Source organism: Aspergillus tubingensis (assembly GCF_013340325.1).
Source record: "Aspergillus tubingensis WU-2223L DNA, scaffold_3, whole genome shotgun sequence".
Lineage (NCBI taxonomy): Eukaryota > Fungi > Ascomycota > Eurotiomycetes > Eurotiales > Aspergillaceae > Aspergillus > Aspergillus tubingensis.
In genome coordinates this window covers 3,049,659-3,066,751 of record NW_023336277.1, presented here as the reverse complement: position 1 = coordinate 3,066,751, position 17,093 = coordinate 3,049,659, and the positions used below count along the sequence as shown (strand labels likewise).

General features: G+C 50.8%; 7 protein-coding genes across 7 annotated transcripts; 3 read left to right on the top strand and 4 right to left on the bottom strand.

The window, feature by feature from the left end:
- Positions 1-228: 228 nt before the first annotated feature.
- Positions 229-2,145, bottom strand: AtWU_02147 (uncharacterized protein; the record flags this gene model as incomplete). The annotated part of the gene is made up of 1 exon (XM_035497261.1): positions 229-2,145. The coding sequence occupies one exon, from the start codon at positions 2,143-2,145 to the stop codon at positions 229-231; it is 1,917 nt and encodes a 638-aa protein (XP_035353154.1).
- Positions 2,146-2,644: 499 nt separating this feature from the next.
- AtWU_02146 (SDR family oxidoreductase) lies at positions 2,645-3,873 on the bottom strand (the record flags this gene model as incomplete). The annotated part of the gene is made up of 6 exons (XM_035497260.1): positions 2,645-2,769; positions 2,824-2,974; positions 3,029-3,228; positions 3,285-3,448; positions 3,505-3,763; positions 3,819-3,873. 6 exons carry the CDS (start codon positions 3,871-3,873, stop codon positions 2,645-2,647), a joined length of 954 nt encoding a protein of 317 aa, XP_035353153.1.
- A 586-nt stretch (positions 3,874-4,459) lies between these two features.
- AtWU_02145 (uncharacterized protein) lies at positions 4,460-5,123 on the top strand (the record flags this gene model as incomplete). Its single annotated transcript, XM_035497259.1, has 2 exons — positions 4,460-4,519; positions 4,620-5,123. 2 exons carry the CDS (start codon positions 4,460-4,462, stop codon positions 5,121-5,123), a joined length of 564 nt encoding a protein of 187 aa, XP_035353152.1.
- A 414-nt stretch (positions 5,124-5,537) lies between these two features.
- Positions 5,538-6,319, bottom strand: AtWU_02144 (propionyl-CoA carboxylase beta chain, mitochondrial; the record flags this gene model as incomplete). Its single annotated transcript, XM_035497258.1, has 2 exons — positions 5,538-6,157; positions 6,232-6,319. 2 exons carry the CDS (start codon positions 6,317-6,319, stop codon positions 5,538-5,540), a joined length of 708 nt encoding a protein of 235 aa, XP_035353151.1.
- A 438-nt stretch (positions 6,320-6,757) lies between these two features.
- Positions 6,758-8,585, bottom strand: AtWU_02143 (acyl-CoA carboxylase subunit beta; the record flags this gene model as incomplete). Its single annotated transcript, XM_035497257.1, has 3 exons — positions 6,758-7,236; positions 7,298-7,880; positions 7,950-8,585. 3 exons carry the CDS (start codon positions 8,583-8,585, stop codon positions 6,758-6,760), a joined length of 1,698 nt encoding a protein of 565 aa, XP_035353150.1.
- Positions 8,586-8,854: 269 nt separating this feature from the next.
- Positions 8,855-10,866, top strand: AtWU_02142 (putative pyruvate carboxylase; the record flags this gene model as incomplete). The annotated part of the gene is made up of 2 exons (XM_035497256.1): positions 8,855-8,901; positions 8,958-10,866. The coding sequence occupies 2 exons, from the start codon at positions 8,855-8,857 to the stop codon at positions 10,864-10,866; spliced, it is 1,956 nt and encodes a 651-aa protein (XP_035353149.1).
- A 351-nt stretch (positions 10,867-11,217) lies between these two features.
- AtWU_02141 (putative inositol 5-phosphatase) lies at positions 11,218-12,543 on the top strand (the record flags this gene model as incomplete). The annotated part of the gene is made up of 1 exon (XM_035497255.1): positions 11,218-12,543. One exon carries the CDS (start codon positions 11,218-11,220, stop codon positions 12,541-12,543), a length of 1,326 nt encoding a protein of 441 aa, XP_035353148.1.
- Positions 12,544-17,093: the final 4,550 nt, after the last annotated feature.

Here is a 17,093-nt window from a genome sequence, read left to right as displayed (position 1 = left end):
CTGACGCATCCGCTGCAAAATATTAGTCACGTGGTATATATTTCCTAAAATAGCGTTGAATCCCGTTCATTTCATGGTGGTCGATCAGCACCACAACTACTTTGTACGCATAAGCCATCTTGGTTATCGTAGGCAAGACACGAGGCATGGATAGAAAACTCTAGAATATACTTCCTTCACTCCCTGAGATCGCATACCCGCTCTGTACCAGCAGACCGGTTTCATCTATCATCCCACTAGGCGAGATCTGATATCGACGAATCTTGCGAAGGTGTAATCCAAGCCCTGCATCGACCCTACAACAGGGGGTCCGCTGCCCCGGACTTTAGCCAAGACATCCTCAGGTACCTCATTATATTGCATCCAGACGTCCTGCGTTCTATTTGTCTGTCCGAATAGATTTTCAACCACGGCCGTCACAATTATAAAAGCTCCCACTAAGAGCAAAGCCAACCGTGCCATTATGACAGCAGGTGGTATCGGCACTTGCTCTGGGACACTGACCTGAGGTTCGTGGTACTCTGGTGCGGTTTGAAACTCCCACTGCGACTCCGACCCTGTGCTATCAGTCTTATCATCTTCAACAAATGCTCCAGGGACGGAGAAATTGGCAAACTTCTTTCGTGTCGTTCGAATAGGTGGTACTGTCAATAACGTCGACGGGTTATATCTCTTTTCCAGATACACTGGCCATGATTCGAATTTCTGCGGTGTACGTGTGAGGAATCTTTTTGGCTTCTCTTTGGACTGTGATTTTTTTGACTGCTTGACGCCGGTAACTATAGCCTGAGGCTGAGCTTTTGAAGGATTATTAGCTGCCTGTGCAGCAGCTTTCTGATAATCATGAATCCAACTTATTTGAGGGTCCAAAGACTGACTTCCAAAGCTCGTATTGCCTTGCGCGGTCAGAGCTTGGACAGTTCTCTTAAATAACTCTAATTGTTCTTGCTGACTCTGGTTCTGATTAGTCGCCTCCTGCAACGTCTGCAAATACTTTTGGAAAAGAGTCAAGAATGAGTTGTCTGAATTGGACCCAAGATTCTGCTGATCGGCAGCAACACGCAGCCTCTTGATCGCCTCTTCCGAGCCATCAAAGCCCTGCAGGGCTTCCAATCCAGCAAAAGGTCGCTTCAGGCTGGAACTAGGTACAGGGGCTTGTCCCACATGCGGAATGGCGCCAGTTTTGGCAGCCTGCTGGATATTGCTCCAGTCCACCGGAACCGCCTCAATGGGTGGCCTAAGATTCTGAGCAGGGATCGCTGGCGCGCTGAAAATGCTGCTCATGCTGCCTCTCTGGCCCACCGGTGTCGGGGCATCGCTACTTCCAGTGCTCTGCGATCCACTATACAAGCTACTTCCCAATTCCTGCCTCAGTGTCAGAGATGGTTTCTGGAAGTTGAAGGAGCCGAAGGGGTTGCTAGCAATCAGCTTATTCTGGGTGTAAGGGACCAAGGCGGATAACATCGGGTTTGTAGGCTGTGCGACAGTATCTATTGCCATCGCAGACTCATTCGTATGCACCTGCTCCGCAAGCCTATTTAACTGCTTTCTTAATTCAGCATCGTTCCCTTTATATTTATCCATCGCCTGAGCAAGCTGCCTCTTCTCCGCTTCTTGCGCTGCAGATTCCGATTCCTTCGCTGCCAGCTTCTGCTTGAGTTCATTAAGTTCTCGACTTGCTTCAAGCATCTGCTGCTGTAGCTTCTCATTCTCACCACGGCGCATAGCCTCCTCGTCTTTCAACTTCTTTTGCTCTTGACGAAGGCGATTGATCTGGCCACTTTGCGCATTGATCTTCGTACTAAGCAGAGTATTTTCGCTGTAGGCGGCTTGGACATGCCCCTCGTTCGTCTTGACTTGGGATTCTATCGTTTTGAGATCTTTTTGGGTCTTTCGCAGCTCTTGCTCCGATTGCGCGAAGGCTTGTTCTCGCTCAACAAGCACTTGGTTCAAATCATGGACTTGGCTTGTTAGGTTCTTGTTCTCCCTTTCAAGTTCTAAGGCTTTGCGTTGTGCTTCTGTGAGTTGTTGGGTTATGTTGTCATTGTCCTGCGGCCATTCTTCGGGGTCATTTTCGGATGCAGTTATTTGCTTATGTGCTCCGATAGGTATCCTCCGTTGGTTGGGTGGTCGTCTGCCTGACATTTTGGCGAGTGTGCAGAATTGGGAGTAAGGGAGAGGGTTTAAGGCTTTTTCGTAATTAGGGAGTAGAAGTGCCTCTTTTCCTCGTGTTGGATGTGAGGCTAGATATTCGAGTACAATTTCATCGGAGAATTAGCGATATAGCAGGTAGTTCGTGTGCCAGTCTTTTATCTGTCTTGGGCATAACAACGTAGACTACCGGCATACTAAAAAGCCAGTCCATTGTTGCTTTCATGCATTAGGTGGTTGCTCAGTAATTATCTTACATTGAATGGTGCTGAAGCAAGGCATTGTCTGAAACTGTGAATAGTCTTTATTATATGTCCTGATGAAACATGGAGTCAAAGTACAGAGTTGGAGCACACTGTGCCTTTGTTCCCTTTTTAAAGACTTCTTTATCTAAAATATACTATGTACCAACCCGGGGAACAAAGAGTATTCTCTATGGGAGATAGCAAACCAAGACAGTGTCTATCCTGTGGCCAGAAAGAAAGACAGACCTCTACAGCTTAGACTTCTTTTGGCCTTTGACGTTGGGGACGGGGTTGCCTGAAAGAAGGAAATCGGGATACGCAAGTTTACCCGATGTTGCCCCAGTGGTCGACATCCGCCAGGATGCGCCGTCAACTATAAAGGTGTTAACATACTATTTATGGTGAATCTGGATAAGATGAGACTCACCCACTAGAGTTTGACCACTGACATAACTGCCAGTGTCTGCAAAGAGATAAACCGTGGCATCTGCAATGTCGCGCACTGAGCCGACTCGGCCAAGCGGCTGTGACTTGATGTAAGTGTCCTTCGTATCACTAGGAAGGAGACGATCAAGGCCCTATGATAAAAGTTAGATGTGCGTACCTATACAATATGTGGGACGAATACAAACCTCTGTCGAAGCAATGGGTCCGGGCGCAATGATATTAGAAGTGACACCCAGAGGGCCAAACTCGATGGCCACGCTGTGAGACAACGCATCCACGCCTGCCTTGGCGACTGAGACGTGCGTCTGGAAAGGAGCCGTGCGATAGTGGAGAGTGGCGCTAACAAAGATGATACGTCCTCCAGTTCCTGCTGCAGAGGGTTTGACTGATGATGGTACGATGTTAGCGCTTATCGCGAATATCGCGATATCGTCCACTTACGAGTTTCGGAGTCCATTCTGTGCTTCTTCGCCGACTCAACAAGGTATGGGATCGTCGCTTTGAGGGTGTTGTAGGATCCCAGAACGTCAATGTCGATGACCGATTTGAAAGCATTCGCCGAGAGCTGGTTGATCGAGGCTAGAAAGTTTCCGGCCGCTCCAGCACTGGGTAGTTTTAACCCAGATTAGTAGAGAACCAGCCAAAACGAAGTGACACTTACATGACATAGTCAATACCACCCAGCTCCTGGGCACAGCGATCTGCTGCAGCTTGAAGGCTGTCCAACTTTCGTACATCCACTGCACCAATGCCGATGACCTTAGCACCAGGACGAGCAGTTGCAATGTCCTGGGCTGCTTTCTCGGTCTTTTCGACATTTCGGCCAATAATGCAAGCATTTGCACCTAGATGAACCAGAGCACGAACCTGCGCGCTGCAGATGGTTCCTGCGCCTCCCGTACAGAAGACGACCTTGTTTGCTGCTGGTTGTCAGTGACCGCCGGAGCATGTGGTGACCGCCACGGGCCGACTCACTGAACAGGCCATCCTTCCACGTGTTACTTAGGTAGGCTTCTTTGGGGAGAGACATGGTAAGAATATTATGTAAGTATATACACTATATGTATGAGAAGGACGATCTTGTTAAGTCGCTACTTGGCGATTTTCAGGTTACCCCAGAGAGTTGATAGTTATAATGGAAACCCCGGGTGGTCGTTGGATGGAATCTCCGCAATCCGACGGTTACTCCGAGTCCAGCCTCGGCTTCTCGTCTTGAATACTAATCTGGTCTAAACTCTATTCGGTAGGTTAGTCTTTGGTTGAATCCACTCTTTGTGCCTCCTTTGGGCTTAGTTCCGAGAGAGACATGACTTCAAAGAGCTAGCTGGAATAGGACTAGCTTCGGATGCGTCTCGGAATGTTAACAGCGAGCTGGTGATTGGCTGACAGGTCTCCACCAGCCTCAGGCATGCAACAACGTCACTTCTTCTTCCATCGCGAACTTTTCTATGGCCTTATCTTTGCACCCGCCTTGAAGTTTTAAGCGCACCACGTCTTCAATCAGCAAATCATTCTATCAGGCGCCTCAAAAATTGATTTTCCATCCTCCTTAGGGGAGCAAATCTTTCAAGTCACAACGTTCCTCTTGCAGCATTGACTTTCGTCCCGCGATCACCATGGCGTGTCCCATCACCGTCTCGAAGTTCGTTGGCACAGTGTCCCTGGGACTGCTCACGGTATGATTTCTATGACCTGTTGCGAAGATTTTGAGCCTTCTGGGCTAGATCTCATCAAAGCTGTCCAACCGCCAACTGACGCGCAATGTATCATCTCTAGGGCATGTCATACTCCGCTTCCAGTGTCGCCATCCCCTCCTTGAGTCTTCTTCCCACTGCTACCACCGCGTCCCGGTCCCTCAACGAGGTCAAGCGGTTGAACCGTAAACATGGTCTGCGGCTGACCAACATCGCCAACGGATGTCTCCTGTTCGCGTATAGCCTCTCTTCTAAACAGCGCAAGCACCCTTATCTGATCTGGATGTGCGTTACCTCGACCGTTGGCTCTTATGTTTTCGACTATTGGTTCCACGGCCAGGATGGCTTCGTAGCTTGGGTCCAGTCTGTTCTGCAGGACACCGGATGCGGCTGCCTGACAGTCCAGAAGCAGAAAAAGGATGAGGACATCGTGGTGGTCGAGGCAGAGGAGAATGTCAACGGTGAAAGTGTACAGAAGGAGATGAACACGGAGCGTCGATTCCAGCAGGTGCGGGCTGTATTCTCTGGTCTTGCCCTCGCCATGGGTATCGTTGGGCTTTGGGGCGACCGTCGGCCTTCCATTTGATTTGGACCAACCTGGTTTCGTATGAGGCGTGCATGAGTAGTCCACATGGGCTTCACTCTATCCACTCCTCTCCTTTGGTTCTTTGCTTCTATCTTCTCTTTCTGTCTTAACACCTTTGGTCATTTGTTCACGATTGCCACGATGCGTCTGTTGTATGTATACTGGGCTGGAGATTGCCTAGTGTCCTTCCTATCTTTGATGATGAGCGTTCAATTTGGATCGGAGTTTGAGAGCTACTACCTATGTATTTGACCTTAATAAACAAATGACAAACAACCACATGAAGTATCAAGCCTGCCCTAGAGATATATAACATGACACTCAAATGAACCACAGTAACAACACTACAGACAACCCGACTATTATTACCATTATTATAACATCCCAACTGAATTCCTCTCCCACCTAAGAGAATCAACACATAACAACCCCCATAACCAACCCCAACACAACCCACCCCATAACCCCAGCTCTATACCCCCTCCTCCCCAAACTCCCACTAGTACTCTCATCACCCCCTCCACTTTCACCCTCACTCCCACTCCCACCACTTTGACTCCCACTCACCCAAGGCTGCCCCTTCAAAGTATCATTACTCTCCCTCAACACCTCCCACCCCACCCACTCATTCTCCAACACCGCACAATCCACCCTCTCCTCACTCTCCTCAATAGCATTCGTCACCGAAATCGGCAACTCAAACACCGTATAATAATCCGTCCCGTCCCACCGGAAACTCTGATGCACAGAGACATTATAATCTCCCCGGGGGGGTTTATCCCCACCATTCCCCACGAAACATGCCGGCCAGATCCAGTTCACGTGCTTGACGGTGGACGAGGGCTCGAGGTCTAGCACGGGTCCCACGTAGGTGTTGTTGGTGCTGGGAGTGGTGCCGTTCGATATGGTGAGGTTTTTGTGTGTGGTTGTGGAGGTGAGGAAGAGGTGGAGGGTGTGGAATTCGGTGGAGGAGGAGGAGCTGGAAGAGGTGAGTTGGCCGTCGCCGGAGGTGTCGATGGCGATTTGGAGGGTGTCTGTGTTTATTAGTTTTTTTGCTTAGTTGGGGGTTTGGTTGGGGGTGAATGGATGGATGGATGGATGGACGTACCTCCTCCGAGGGGAGTATAGGGCTGTGGAGCATCGATGATGGCTAGGCCCGGGGTGTAGATTTGGCCGTTGATGATGGTGAAGTTCATGGTGTGTTTGTCTGTTGGGTATTACTTGGTACGGTTATTCTAAAAGATGAGAAATAATTTTATAAAAGCTACATGGTGGTGAAGGGGGTTATTTCTCTATTATCTATCTTAGTAGTGTTTAACTGATGGACCCTGAAATTGATTTAATTTCCGAACCTCCGGGCGACCCCTCAGGGACTTGATTGCTTTTGCTTGCTTGCTCCCCACTTGGCTGTCAGACACCATCGGAATTAACCGAAATGAACGCTTAGTGGGGATTTCCAGGGACGAGAGGGTAATCTCGTATATTGGATGTTTTAATTTGTTTGCTCTTGGTCGTCTCGGTTACATACTGCATCCCCTGTCTACAAGCTAACGAGGGACTACTAGTACTAGCGGGAAATGATTGTACTTCCAATTCACATCCACCAACACCAGATGGAGTGACTTGCTAGCAGCCTACATAAAAATAGGCTGAATCTTCCCTGCTGCACGATCGGCCAGTCTCTCCGGTATCATAACCTCATATACATGTTGCGCCCATGCGCAACACACCCGCCGAGTATCCTTCGGGTCGATGATCTCCTCAACGCCAAATGCATTTGCCGTCCGCACTGGGTTCATCAACCGTCGATACTCCTCCTCCAGCTCTTTATACCGGGCTTCCTTCTGGCCTAATTTCTCCGCTTCGCGCAGCTCGTGACGATGTGCGACCTCAATCCCACCTTCCAATGGCAAGGACCCCCATTGACCGGATGGCCAAGCCACTTGCATGACCGGGTCACGCGCTCCAAGCATAAGACCTCCAGCCACCCCATAGGCTCGTCGCGTAATGACATTGAACAAGGGCATCGTCGTGGTGAAATATGTCTTGCCTAGTTCTACACCCCAGCGCATAGTCGCGGTTCGTTCTGCGACGGTGCCGATGGCATACCCCGCTGCATTGCATATTATCAGCGGAGCGTGTCTTGAAAGGGAAGAACACAGCGTATCACTTACGAACGTCAATGAACTGCAAAACAGGCAGATTCATCACATCACAGAGCTTCAGTAAACGCGCAAGTTTCTGACTGCCTGCTGCATCCAAAGCTCCCCCATTTACCTCGCAATTGAGCGATATCACGCCCACCGGTCGCCCTCCCAGGCGCGCCAGACCCCCGATAGCAGTGCGACCCCAGAGCGCACCAATCTCGAACCATGACCCCTTGTCCACGACGCTGGTAATAATAGTCCACGGGTTGTACATGCGCGTCTGCCGTCGAGGGATGATCCGGCGCAGCGCCTCATCCTCACGGTCTTCTGGATCATCAGCAGCAATAACCGGTGGTGCTTCCCGTCCAGAGTTGGGCAGGTAGCTCAATACAGTGCGCAGCTGCTCGTAGCACTCGGCTTCGTTGGCGGCTAGATTGTCGATGGTCCCGTTAGTGCAATGTATCATCGGGCCACCTAGAGTCTGGAAGTCCAGTCCTTCCTCGAACGTGGCTCCCTTCACTACTTCCGGGCCTGCGTTGAAGAGCGATCCCACATCCGCCGCCATAACGGAGAAATGACAGGATACTACTCGTGCAGCTCCCAATCCAATCTATACACCACTGTCAGCTGATACATTTACCACTCGAAGATGAATGATGATGGGTATCAAAAACCATACAGCCGGCCCAACCACAGCCCCCAAATTCGGAATTCCCTGGTTCAACTGCTCCACAACATGCCTATACATCGACACATACGGCAAATAACTCCACCCAGCCGTACGAATCGTAGTAACACTACCTCCCCCCGAACTCCCATCCACCAATTTAACAACAGGCAACCTCAGAGCCAGCGCCAGCTTCTCCAGATAGAGCGTTTTCCCATGCGAAGCACCATCCGCATGACCACTCCGGAGAGTGAAATCATCCGCAGTCAGTAGGACTTTCCGACCACGCAATTTCCCCATACCTTGGACATTGTTACTGGGTGTAAAGGCAACGGGCTTCTCGCGCATAGGCCCGGTTTTCTCCCATGTTACAGTACCCGAGAGCGAGCCGATTTCTTGGAAGCTGTCGGGATCGAGAAGTTGTTCGAGACGTTCGCGAACCCATAGCTTCCCTGCTTGCTTTTGGCGGATGTAGCCTCTGCGAGATGGGTCTGGGGTTGTGGCTAGTGTGCGGAGAGTGTTGATGTGGGAGAGCACGTCGGAGTAGTCGGGTGGTAGTACCTGTGCGGAGAGTTGGCGGAGGCGTTTGGTGGCTTGGTTGCGCGAGGGGGAGTCCTCTTTGGGGGGTTTGTCGGTTTTGTCGGACATGGTGTGTTTCAATTAGTTATGTTGTATTCATATCATATATTTAAGCGGTGGTTGTTGAGCTTATTTTCAATTGCAGGGCTTCCCCCTTGCATGTTACTGCTGCGGGCTGTCCCTCATGAGGGGTAAAGATCATATCTATGAGCGCAACGGTCTCTTAATTCCGAGGTCCGAGGGATGCAACCAACCCCATCTAGACATACAACAGTCAATCCAATCTACCTATCTATGCATTCGAATCCATCAATCTTTCACTACAACATACCAGTACCATGATGACATTCTCTAAACCCTTCCGACGACTCCTCGTCGCCAACAGGTACGCCATTGCCCAATATCCACATTACCCCCCCCAAACTAACTGTCAAGCAACAGAGGCGAAATCGCTGTGCGCATCATCCAAGCCGCTCGCGAGCTTTCCCCACCCATAGAAGTATACGCCATCTACACTGAGGACGACACCTCGCATTGTGACACCGCTCACCCAGATAAAGCACTTCTCATCCCATCAGTGTCGACATACCTCGACATCCCGTACTTAGTGCATCTAGCCCAAGAGCATGCCATCGATGCCATACACCCCGGCTACGGCTTCCTCAGCGAAAGCGCTGATTTCGCAGCCCGTCTACAAGGCGCTGGCATCACCGTCATAGGGCCGGGCAGCTCAGTACTATCTCGCACGGGGGATAAGCTGCAAGCCAAGCAACTAGCCGTGGAATGCGACGTGCCTGTATTGCCGGCGATGGCGCAGCCGACGGCAGATATTGCAGAGGTGCGGGCATTCGCGAAGCAAGTGCAGTATCCTGTTATGGTGAAGGCAGTGGATGGGGGTGGGGGACGGGGGATTCGGCTTGTATATGGGGATGAAGGGTTGGAGGGTGCGGTGAGGGGCGCGGTGAATGAGTCGCCGTCGGGGACGGTGTTCGTGGAGAAGGCGGCTGTGAAGGGGTTTCGACATGTGGAGGTGCAGATTGTTGGGGATGGGGGGGAGGTGAGGCATCTGTGGGAGAGGGATTGCAGTGTGCAGAGGAGGTTTCAGAAGGTGGTTGAGATTGCGCCGTCGGTGATTGGGGATCGGGGGCTTGTGAAGAGGGTGGTGGATGCTGCGGTGAGGATGGGAAGGGCTATTAGGTATAGGTCTTTGGGGACGGTGGAGTTTTTGGTTAATGAGGGGAGTGGGGAGTTTTATTTCTTGGAGATTAACCCTAGGTTACAGGTTGAACATACGATTACGGAGGAGGTTATGGGGGTGGATCTTGTGCTGGCTCAGTTGAAGCTGGCGATGGGGTGTACGCTTGCGGAGGTTGGGCTTGGGGGTGGGGGGTTGGATGCGCCTAAGGCTTGTTCGATTCAGCTCCGGTTGTGTGCGGAAGATCCGAGCAATCAGTTTGCGCTCAGTGTTGGGAAGGTGACTGACTTAAATGTTCCGAGTGGCCGTGGCGTGAGAGTTGATACTCATGTTCGTGCTGCTGGGGCCAGTCCTGTTGTGGTAGGGGCGCAATTGGATAACTTACTTGCTAAGATTATTGTCACTGCATCTACCTGGGAGGCAGCAGTGCTCAAGGCCCGGCGAGTGCTTGCAGACACAACAGTGGCTGGTGTTCGGACTAACTTGGAATTGCTGAGAGGGATCGTCGCTCAGGAAGATTTCCTTTCTGGAAGGATTGACACACAATGGCTGGAGTCCAGTCTGGATCAAGTGCTCCAGCAGGGAGTAATTGTCTCCCGATCGGTCCGTACTCAAGCACCTGTGCAGGGACAGCGTCCCTCTGCGTTGCCTAGCGTGCCTTCTTCGAATCTTCTATTCCGGCGAGGAGATGCATGGTCAATCAGTCTCACACCAGTGGAAGCGTCTGAAAAGTCACAGCAACATCATCTCCAACTAACACGCGTGCTGCGGAATGACTTTCCGACTTCGCTTGCAGCGGAGATCGAGTACCAGACACCCACTTCTTCCAGTGCTTATCGGCTGGAACTGGCAGCCACCTCAACCACAGCATCTGCTCTATTTTCATCTGCTCATCGCCGTGGAGACATGAGTAACCCTCGACACATTGTCCTTCCTCTATCTGGGAAGTTAATAGAAGTGCTTGTGTCAGCCGGGGATCATGTAGCGGAGAACCAGGTGATAGCGTTTATCAAGCAGATGAAGATGGAGGTAGAAGTGCGCAGTCCGCGCGCAGGTCAAGCACACTGGGTGTATGAGATGGAAGATGAAGAGGAAGATGTGGCTGAAGGGATGTTGTTGGTGGAATTGACTGACGGGTTGCAAGGGAAGCTCTAGGACAGGTGTCACTGGAACGGATAAACGTCAAATAACAGCTCTGGTATGATGGCAGAATCATACAAGAATAAACCAGTCGGTGGTAAAATATTAAAATGTGTGTTTATGTTGCTATTTTGTTGCGCGGTGTTTACTGGTGATGATGAGGTGGTGATAGATCGATGGCAGCAATGATCTCATTCCCCGGCAACGGATCCACTGATCGTCACATGTCCACCGTGCCAGCTCTCCAAGATCTCCCTCAATCTCAACCTTCGCTTTCTCTCATTTCGCATTGTACGCTCGGTCTTCGCTGTTGACTGTTGGGCATCTCATGAAACAAGATTAACTCCACCGAAACCCACCCACACAATGGATTCACTCTTACTCTACATCCTCACGTTCAATTGCGCTCGAAACCCTGTCGATGTCGACCGCTTCTCCCGCCATTTCTTCGATGCCTTACCCCGCACCGATGGTTCCAGCTCGCCCGCAGCCCCGGAACTCATCGTGCTCTCCCTGCAGGAAATAGCTCCTATCGCCTATGCCTTTCTCGGAGGCTCATTTCTAACGCCATACTTCTCGGCTCTGACACAGGTGGTGGATCGCGCAGTTGCCCAATACTGGGATGTCCATTACGTCAATCTGGTTACCGACAATTCCGGGATGACCGGTCTGATGGTCTTCGCTCGGTCGGATGTCGCTGACCAAGTCTCATCAATTGATACCGCCCGTGTAGGATTTGGCTTCCAAGACATGGGCAACAAGGGTGCCGTGGGGGCGCGCATTGCCTACAGAGGCACAGCAGGAGCCGGGGATCCTTTGGACCTCACTTTCGCTGCTGCGCACCTCGCCCCCATGGAGTATGCTGTCGAGCGTAGGAACGCAGACTGGCGCAGCTTGGTCGAGAGATTGGTCTTCAGCTACTCACCTGCCGCAGGTGGGGAAATCCCCGACACAGCCAACGCGGAGGAAAATGCGCCCCTGCTGCGGCATTCCCAGGAAGGCCATCGGGGCATCTACACGCCTACAAGCTACCTCTTCCTAGCAGGTGATCTTAATTACCGTACCTCCAACGTGTCACCACGACCAGACGACCATAGCCGATTCCCGCGAGCGGATGTAGACCCTTCCGACCCTCAGCACTACTCACATCTCTTGAAACAAGATCAGCTTTCCCGCGAGATGGAACAGTCTCGGTGTTTCCACGGACTCTCCGAAGCCCCGATCACATTCCCCCCAACATACAAGTATACGTTGGCAGCACGCCAAGCAGCAAGTGATCCAACGGCAGATAATGCACGCCCAGATTGGAAGTGGACGAGGACCCGCTGGCCCAGTTGGTGCGACCGTGTGTTGTATCTGGATTCTCCACCGGGCACGAGCAAGCGAGGTCAGGTCAAACCTCTAAAGTACGATGCTCTGCCGTTATTCCCAACCTCCGATCATCGCGCCGTCGCCTTGGCCGTATCTATCCCGGCGCAGTCCGTGCTGCCAGAAGATACGACGCAAATGGGTGTCCCTTTCCCGATCGATCCAGAATGGGAGACTAAACGAACTGCCGCGCGACGGAAGGAACTTGCGGTGGGCTTTTTGGCGTACCTGGCCTTGACCTGGGAGGGAAACGGCCTGTTACTTGCATCGGCGGTAGGACTTCTGGGGGCGTGGCTCGTGCTCCAATCGTTCTTTAACGTTTGAAGATGCGTTGCAGACCTCCAGCTCTGCGGAGTTTTCCTGAAACTGTGGCCCATGTGGATCATCCCGATCTCCCGTAGCAGATGCAAAGTCAATACGAACGGGTGATTTTCCTGGATCTTCATGGGCTATTTCGGGTTTCACCATCAAACAATGGTAAAATTTTGACTGCCGGCGAATAATCGTCTCCAAGGTCGTTCGGCGCAGCATAACTCACATCCTCGTCCATCTGAGACGGCGGCACCGCATTCAAGGCGACATCGTATTGGATCCATACCTGCAGTGGGACCCAGCAAGCTATAACATTGGATTTGCCTCTGCACCGGGTCAGCTGACTGGGAGCCGGATCTAGAACGGTCGGGAACAATGCCCAATGAAGACGGAAAGAGGAAGGACCGGCACGGATGAAGAGGCTCAAAGCAGATCGACAATCTAGACACCAAATTTCTTCCCAAGGAGTGAAGGATTCCTGGGCGGGGGTTGGTGATTAGTTGGAAGGTGTACAAGCCACACTGTGTGCTTCCGCTGCTCTGGGCTTCCGTTCTAGGATTCCCAAATTCCAGCCGGCGACACAACCTAGTAGTGCCCGGAGACGATGGAGCCGTTACAGAAGAAAGTTTGGCCCCGGTTAGATCGGGACACTGACCGTCTGACGGGCTTGGTCGTATCTAGCCTTGCGACCCAGTCAGTGGGTATGGATTCCTTCACAGATGGGCATCCAGACTCGTCTACTAGTTAGTCGATGGCTTGCCGCTTGCCGTCCATGCAAAGTGGGAGCAATTGCACGGTTGGTCGATCCTCAAGGGCCAAGCTGATGACCTGCTTCGGTTATATAGGATAGATCGATTGCTGAATAGATAGATAAAATATCTAATACATAATATTTAATTAGAAGGGCGGGTTTTGTTGCAGAGCGGGCCAGTCCCGAGGTAATTAAGAAACAAGGGCAGAAAGGCAAAATAGCTAATGAGAGGGACGGACGGGCTGCCCGCTCCATGGAAGCGAAGCAAGTGAGACCACCAAAAACGACGCTAAAGGAAGGGTTTTTCATCGTGCAGCGGAACTACTTGTGCCTAGTAGTCAATGGTGGTAAGAGATGGATGCATTTCTGAGTTGTTGGAGGAAGAGAGGGTCCGCTCTTTTTGCTCACTGGTGAAACCATTTAGTAACCGACGCACACCATTGTCCGACCGGATTCGGTTACAGCGGCTTGGTAGTGGTCGTCAGTCTGGTGATGATGAAAGATGGTGACGATGCCGGTTTTTTAATATATGCTTGATATTAATCTATGCTGCAAGGTTTAATCTATTGAATGGGTGGTAATTTGCTGCTCATTAATGGGGATTAATGGACGGTAATTTGCTGCTGGAGATGTCCACACTGAGATATCATACGGTGCGTGTGCTTGTAGTTTTGGGTCTGGTATAACTGATAATTAAGTAATTGATTCAAATCCATAATATAGAAATCAAACAAATTATCACAGGCTTCGCCAAGACTCTGCTTCGGCCCTTTCCAACTATCTTGTGATTGTGTGAGAGATAGGATTGGTCTTACTCGCCGGATGGTGGCAGGAAGAACACATGCAAGTGCACACCGGGTCATGGAATTATTGATTAGTAGTCAGTAGTATATTATTGCGGTCAACGGAGTTGAGCGTAGTCCGTCAAGACCCGGCTAGTCCTACCGAGTGCACAAAATTGAGGCAGTGGTAAAGCATCAATGAGTAGTAGTTCCTAACACCCAACTTGGAACTATAGACTGGAATCCAGAACAACTTTCTAGTACCTACTAAATATCACGGTGTAGTAAAGTAGAGATAACCAATGCGACCATCCGTGTAGCATACAGGCACATGATCCTTTGGAGGTCAAGTGACCACCATAGATCAAGTTTCCCGATGCTTCCATTTCCCCTCCTCATACTACTATTTCCCCCCTCCTCTTACTTTCCACATATTGATCAATGGATGCTGTGCTCAGCCATACACCAACCTTCGGCCGTACCGCACAATGACGGTCCAGGTCTGGACCCTCCGGCCCGGGATGTCTGCTGGATCGGCCCTGGAACAGAACTTTCTGGCGCTCGTTATGATTACCTCCTACTGTCATGTTCGCTGAAACCGATGGCTGGGCACGGCATTTCTGTGCAGGCGGACCAATTGCGGAAGCCTGGAAGAACCCAGGCTCACCTGACAGGATTTCCCTTGGGTCTGTCGGCTTCAACCTGTCCACTACTGGATTAAGCAGCACATGCTGGACGGATCCTGACCCCGATGGCCATGAACAAGGCTGAATTGCGGATCGTATTCCTTTCGCACTGGACTGAAGTGAATTGGCTGGCTGCTTCTGAGACACAATCATACCCTGCCCCTCCTCTCTCAGGCTCAGCTAGGCTGTGGGAAAGCTAGGCTTTACGGATTTACCGCCCACGGCTTTGCGGCAGGCATCAATCAGGCCTCCCCCCACTTTTGCCAACCCAGCGGTGCGGAACCTAGTGACTCCCACTTGACTCTTACCGAGACTACTACCTTTTAAACTAAAGAAAAAAAAATTAAGAGGCCCTAATAAGAGAGGCGAACAGGCAGAATGTATTGGAAAAGCAATAATGATCACCACAAAACAAGGCAATTGAGGGGTGATCAACAGAGGTAACACAACGGAAGACAAGGATGCGACCAGGGAAGACGCGGAGGACCGTTCGGTGTCATCCAGACTCTACTCAGGTTGTCTTCTGACTCACCCGATTGAAGTAACAATGAATGCCATGGATCAAGGCAATGCCAGGGTGAGAACAAAGACCTGACAGTAAAACCGCCCTTTCATTGGTCACTTCACCCGTGTCTTCCGACAGCTGACTGCGCACTAAAGAGGGCAAAAGGGGTGAGACTGAGAGAAGAGGGGGCCAACTCCGAAAGGGGCAAAGGGGGAGAGAAGGGAAACTGTGAGAGAAAAGGAGAAGAAGCTCAGTCGACGTTCCAGAAACTGTGGAAACTTTCTTGGTGCGACCGTTCGGGCCCAAGATCCAGACTCTGCTGCTACGGCTCTATTACCCTCATCTATTCGAAACTCCATGGGCTACTACGATGCCGGCTGTTGGTACCAGTGGGTCCCCCAATTATTATCTGCTTCTCTATCTTAAGCGACCAGGTCGACAATACCAGCTGCATTGCGATGCATGGTTGAGTCGTGAAAATCACTTTTTTGACAGGGCCCACGCCGCCCTGCAATCAAGTCATCCATCCTCCACTCACCCAGGGGCCAAAACTGCGAGTCATATGGGCGATCAGGTTGTTACATGGGGGCAGACTGTATGGTAGGTTCGGGAATAACAAGAAAAAAAAAAGAAAAAAATTTTTTTTTTCCCTTTCCCCTTCGCTCTTTTGCCCCCTCCCTTTTCCCCATTCCGGATCACCATCGAACAGCCAGGCGGGAAACACAAGTGTCCACTGTTGGGCATTCGAAGAACCAATGGCCCGTTGGGAGTCCATCAACATCACAGGGAGCAAAATAATTCATGCCAAGGCCAGCAGCCGGTGATGCCCAGGATAGCAAGCGAAGGCAGGCCCTTGTGGTACACTCAAATTACGAATGCTGAGATAGATTATGGTGAGTCCCGGCGTTTATGATTTGTTTACTAGTATCCATCATCGCCACCATTGTCACCAGCACCACAAGGTAGGAATCATTGACCATACACAGTCGGGTATCTAGACAAGTCTGGTTCCAATTCGAGGGCTGCATCAGAACAATATACACACGGGCTCCATCTTGCCCCGTCCCGTGGCCCGTTGGATGCCATGGTACCCCAAAATTAATATTTGTTTTTGCCTATTACGACCATTTGCATAGCTTGCTTTATATTATTTGACATTTTTTTTTCTCTTTCCGAATTTATTATCACTAATACTCGCCCGTTCTTCGACGACCCTTTACCCCGATCTTCCTGGAAGCCGTTTCGCATAGATCTCCATTACTGATATAAATCTGAGATCCCTCAAATTTACCTCCTTTTCCTCTTAGGTCTCCTCGACGTTCCATCCCATTTTCCCTCCGTGTGATAATTGACCGTTGATCGATCGATTTATCTGCCCTGCACTCCTTTTGTCACTCATTCCTTTTTGCTAGTCAACTGCTGCACGCTCTTGCAGTTTTGTGTCTCTCTTCGCCCCATCCACCACCCACTTTAGTGGCGCAGCCTAACCTCAGCGCTAGAACCTCAACGGACCCCGGCCGGTGCGCCTAAATACGCTTCCTTTTTTTCGCTCCCCTTGCTGGTGCCGCTGCAAGACAACGGCCTTGCGATCTTGACGTAATTGCCCCGTGGCTTGCGATTGGGGCTATTTTGAATTTTTTTTAACCCTCCCCTCTGTCTCTCCTTCATTACTATTCATTGTCTCCGGTGCTTTTGACACTTCTTTTTTTATTGTACTTTTTCCCCTTCCTGCTCCGCTCCGAGACAGCAAGTTTCAGCCCTAGAAAAGCTCCCTTGACGGGATTTATCTTCTTCACTCGAACCACGACTACCAAGGAAAAAACATCTACGCATTTCTC